The sequence below is a fragment of the Lycium barbarum genome, unplaced genomic scaffold (assembly GCF_019175385.1).
Source record: "Lycium barbarum isolate Lr01 unplaced genomic scaffold, ASM1917538v2 unchr_scaffold_130, whole genome shotgun sequence".
Lineage (NCBI taxonomy): Eukaryota > Viridiplantae > Streptophyta > Magnoliopsida > Solanales > Solanaceae > Lycium > Lycium barbarum.
The window spans coordinates 1-5000 of NW_026843441.1; the positions used below are offsets into that span (position 1 = coordinate 1).

The 5000-nt window shown below is 38.2% G+C and overlaps 1 protein-coding gene across 1 annotated transcript; it reads right to left on the reverse strand.

Moving 5' to 3' along the window:
* Positions 1-1765: 1765 nt before the first annotated feature.
* Positions 1766-4953, reverse strand: LOC132625643 (mediator of RNA polymerase II transcription subunit 23-like). The gene is made up of 7 exons (XM_060340262.1): positions 4825-4953; positions 4428-4522; positions 3986-4148; positions 3654-3899; positions 2288-2458; positions 2036-2149; positions 1766-1922 (listed from the first exon to the last, which is right to left on the reverse strand). The coding sequence occupies exons 1-7, from the start codon at positions 4870-4872 to the stop codon at positions 1782-1784; spliced, it is 978 nt and encodes a 325-aa protein (XP_060196245.1). The 5' UTR covers positions 4873-4953; the 3' UTR covers positions 1766-1781.
* Between the last annotated feature and the right edge of the window lie 47 nt (positions 4954-5000).

The window sequence follows — 5000 nt, forward strand, 5'->3', positions numbered from 1 at the left end:
ACAATCGGACGATTAAACTGGGGTTGTGAATCGCACGATCAAGATGTATTTGCGATGCCTGGTGGGTGATCGTCCTACGAAATGGGCAGATTGGATTCCCTGGGTTGAATTTTGCTACAACACTTCTTACCATTCAGCACTTCATGCATCTCCATTTCAAGTTGTTTATGGACGCGAGCCTCCCCGGTTGCAATCCTACATGGCTGGTTCATCTCGAGTTGATGCGGTAGACCGAGTATTAATAGACGGAGATGTTGCCTTACAAGATATTCGAGCGAAGCTCTAACAGGCGCAACACAAGATGAAAACTGTTTATGATAAGGGACATCGTGATGTGGAATTTTCTCTAGGATCTTATGTCTGGATACTTCTACATCCCTATCGCCAAAATACTCTGGATAGTCGTGTCTATCACAAGCTTGCACCAAAATATTATGGTCCTTTTGCGGTCTTGAAGCGCATTGGATCTGTTGCTTATCAACTTGATCTACCTGCAGGTTGCAAACCTCATGATGTGTTTCATGTGTCACTTCTTAAGCCATTCAAGGGTGAGGCACCTGCAACTCCACCTACCCTTCCACCAGTTCAAGAAGGACGTGTTGATCCCACCCCATGCTATGTGCTCCGATCGCGTCTGAATTGTGGTAATTGGGAAATTCTGGTTCAGTGGTGCGGCCTATCTGTTGAGGACTCCGCTTGGGAGACAGTGCATCATTTCAAATCTGCCTTTCCAGACTTCAAGCTTGAGGACAAGCTTTTTCGCCAGGAAGGGAGTAATATTATTGATGCGTTTGTGGGGAAACAATATTCCAGACGAGAGAATTAATAGGACAGATAATGATTAATGTTTTCTGAATTATTTGTTAGTCAAATAAAACCTCCCTGCGTAGGTTAGGATTCTTGTTATTTCAGTTTTATAGGACTTTTGCTATTCTAAGTTGTTAGGACTCTTGCTACTGTAACCCTCTATTTATCAGAGTTGACGTTATTAATAAAATAGATTGGATTTTATCAAGTTACAGAGTGTTGGAACTTTCTCAAACAAGTTCCCAAGTCTGCAATTCCCTGAATGAATTGCAAAATTCAGCAATCATAGGCAAGTCAAGGAACAAGAACAAGGGCTTAGACCTGCGTGTTGGGCCTGACTTTCCAGTTAGCTGTCCAGCGAATCGATCTTAGGGACCTTAACACAGGCCTGGTTTTATGCATTATCAAGGATGATACAGAGAAATGAGATTCCTGACTCGGATGCTTGGCATCTCATACTAATCAAATTCTTCTGAAATTATTTACTTTTAGTAAATGAATATACTTTTGTTTCATTGACATTCAGACCCATTAGTTCTTCTCTGCAGTTTTTAATTGTGGAAGATAGCTTCGGTAGCCCAAAAATAAACTGATTGGAATTTAGTAACTCCGCAAGACATGTTAAAGTTTGATCAGCTGGACAAGATAATAAGAAATCATAGACAAAGAGAAGATAATGCTTTCTTCAAGCAAGCTAGTATTACCAATTTGTCCTCATAAGACTATAGCTTAAGAATGAAAGTATATTAAAAAGGAATGAAACCCAATCCGATGCTTGAATATAAGGCAAAACCATGACGTAAAATATTATTTCCCCTGAAGACATCATTAGAATTGAGAGCAGAGAAATCATCAAAACAATAGAATAAGCAAATAATGTTAAACCATCAATATAAAAATCAAGGATGATATGCTTTCACCGCCGTTCACACCTGATAAAGATGAATAAAGACGAGAAAACTAATTGAGGAAGATCATAGAGAACATACTACAATGCGCAAAGCATGTGGATCATCATCACGATCAATAAGTGCCAGTAGTAGGATATCTGGAGGCAGAAGCTCATGGTTCCAGATGAAAACTGAAAGGTTTCCACAGGCTTTTAGCATAAGATCCTGAGGAATAGAAAGTGTGGGATAACATTAGGCAAAAGCAGGGCGAGGAGAATTGATACTCCATGCAGGTTTGATAGGTCCAGAGAATGAGTGAGAAAGGAGTATGATTAAACCTGCAAGGGATGTCCACGCTGTAGTTCCAAGTGAATATGATGAAGCAGGACATCTACCATTGTATAAATATTTGCAGTCACCTCTTCCGGAGAAAGTTCTCTCAAGACACGTCCCTGTAATATTAGCAGGAATGTCATCACGAGAAAGATGAATTTTTGGTTGGAGATGTCTCCATATGACAAAGAATTTGATGAGTTGATCAGCACACAAAAGCTTCTGATAACTTAAGGGAAAAGGAAGTCGAGTCTTACAAGGTTTGTGCAGTTAATATTCTCTGGATGCCCATGCATTAGTATCCATGCACCAGCACAAAGATACTGGCGGTGCTGAGGAAAACTGTGGTTCATATAAGTCACAACATATGTGGGATCAGCTGATGGCGAAAGAAGCTGTGTGCATTGATTGATAACAGTTGTTTCTGCCTGCAAATTGAACATCTAGAAGTCAATTGTGAGCTCTCCAAATAATAGCATGAGCAAACATGAATTGGAAACATCTTGTCAGTTGTTTGCAAAGCCTCAATTCATGAACATTTTATCTCTTGTTTTTTGCTGAATCCAAACCGTTTAATGATGCAAACCTATCATCTTAAATCACACTCTTTTCCTTTGTTCTTTTTTTACTTCTGGAGATCATTCATCAAAATACATCATACTCTTTTCATTTCTTTATTCTTTTTCACTTCCGGAGATCACTCATCAAATAGCAATTCCTCCTCACAAAGCAGCTGGGGAACAGATGCAATCACTAAGATTACAGCTTCGGAGTTGTTTGATAACTGATACTAACAAGCCAAGTCTGAAACATGTGTGACTAAACAATTTAAAGCTTTGAATGTTGAGTGCAGAAAACAGAAGTCCTGATTTCTAAATTATATCACGAAATGCTAATTTGAGCTATTCTCTATGATTAATACGCAACCATACTTCAATTCCCATAATAAACGATTAAATGGTTGCTCATATTAAGTTTTTAGTTATGGGCAGTTTTCAGTCTGGAAAGATTTTAAGTGGCACCTAATGTGGTAAGTGATTTCCATTTTACATAGTCACACATCCAAAATCTAATTGGTTAATTTCTTCAGCCTTAAGTTCTGATAAAAATTATCAGACAGACTCTTCAGGGCATTAAATAAATATGTAAAGTTTAAGCAAACAGTTGACATTTAAATTTGACACCTTCATGAGATGCACAGGTAATTTCTGATGGAAATAAATTTTGATAAACTTAAGCAAAATAAGTAATAAGCAAACTAGCTAATGTAAAGAATGAGCTTTTTCATTCTATATTGACTCATAGAAAACAAAATTATGGAGCTATGATGAGTTGTTTCGTCTTTTTGGGCCATATTTTCTACTAGTGTTTTTAAGACTATCGAGATGCAGTTTAGCACCCTTCTCTTCTTTTTTCACTTCAATGCAAACTTTTCTTGACTCTGGTTTTCCTTCCATGTCATGAACTCAACATCCGTCATGACCTTATCTATCAAAGTGACATGGGGAAAGCTTTAAAGATTAAGCAAACTCATAAAGCACAGAAAGACATGGACCTAAGAGATAACTTACAAGAAGGTTACAGCTTCAGATAATTTGTACGAAGAGGAACAATTTCATGTACCTGCTGCCATGCTTGGATTGCCAAGCCCCTTTTATCCATTCGCCCACTCAAGGCATCACGTAAAATTGAAGGAAAATAGCGCAAAGTTTTCTCAGACCAGGTATGCTGGCTAGTTGCTAGAATTTGTTCCAGCATTGTTTGAAGATACAGTAACTGTTCAAACTCCCCAATTCCACGAGTTTTAATTATGATTGCAAGAGTAACGATCGCTATCCTATTTAAAGTCTCAGTAAACTCAGTTGAACCCTGTAATATGCATTGAATAGTTAAGAAAAAGTTATAATTTGAGGTACAGTGCATCTACAAAAGTTCAGCTGGAGGAAATATCCCACCTTCCCTTCCCTCTTCACAAAGAAAAAATCTCTCAACGACAAAATCAGATTCATACATAAATTTTCAGCCAATCTGAAAATGCGGTGATCTCCACGTTTCCCCTTCAGTGTAGAAATCATTTTGGTGACATCATACATCAATGTCTTGCTCTTGCCTTGGTACCTAGGAAAGAGCAGAAGTTTATTGACCATTTTACTTATTACCCGTTGTTTAGACAATCAAGTTACAGAATCCTAATAATTAAGGAGATTTAAAAAGATGGTCATGCTATGAGCACTAGAGACATCAAGTGGATCACAGATGTTCTCGCTCTAAAAGTAGAAATGTGAATGTACTTTTCTTTAGTAGAGGCCAAATTGAACATCATTCACAAACACGAGTAGAGAAGACAGATAATAGAGAAGAAACTGAAAAATTCCGAAGATGAGTAACTTCACTCACCTGTAGAGCGAAAGGAAACGATAGTTAAGAATTTCAAACACCAAGATCGTGTTTCCTGGCTTGGTCAATGCGGTGGGATTCCTCGATGTCAGATGCTGAAATAGAAGTTTGCATCAGGAGCAAAACGAAGTCAACTCCAGTAGAAAAGTGTGCAAACAAATACATGAGCTAGACTATCCAATTCTCCTACCAAGAAAATAAAACTACTTAGACAGAAATTCTAGCAGCACTACATACAGGGAAGCCACAATTCATCCGAATTAGCAAGAGACAGAAGGAAATGATCACTAATATGCTGCACTGATTCACCATAAAAAATCAAAAACCTGCTGACCAACAGAATGCAGAACTTAAGTGCTTCTACAGACACGTAAAAATGCCTGTACTTTTGAGTTACCTCAAGATCATTAGAACTTTCTCTCATAGCTAAATCACTGCCCTTCATGCGAGTTCATCAAGAAAGCAATTGAAAGCCAACCATACCGTCGACATTCTGGCACTAAAATTGACTACTACGTAGTTTGCAGAGCGATAGTGAAGGGAATTCGCTGCCTACAGGTAAGGGACAAAACC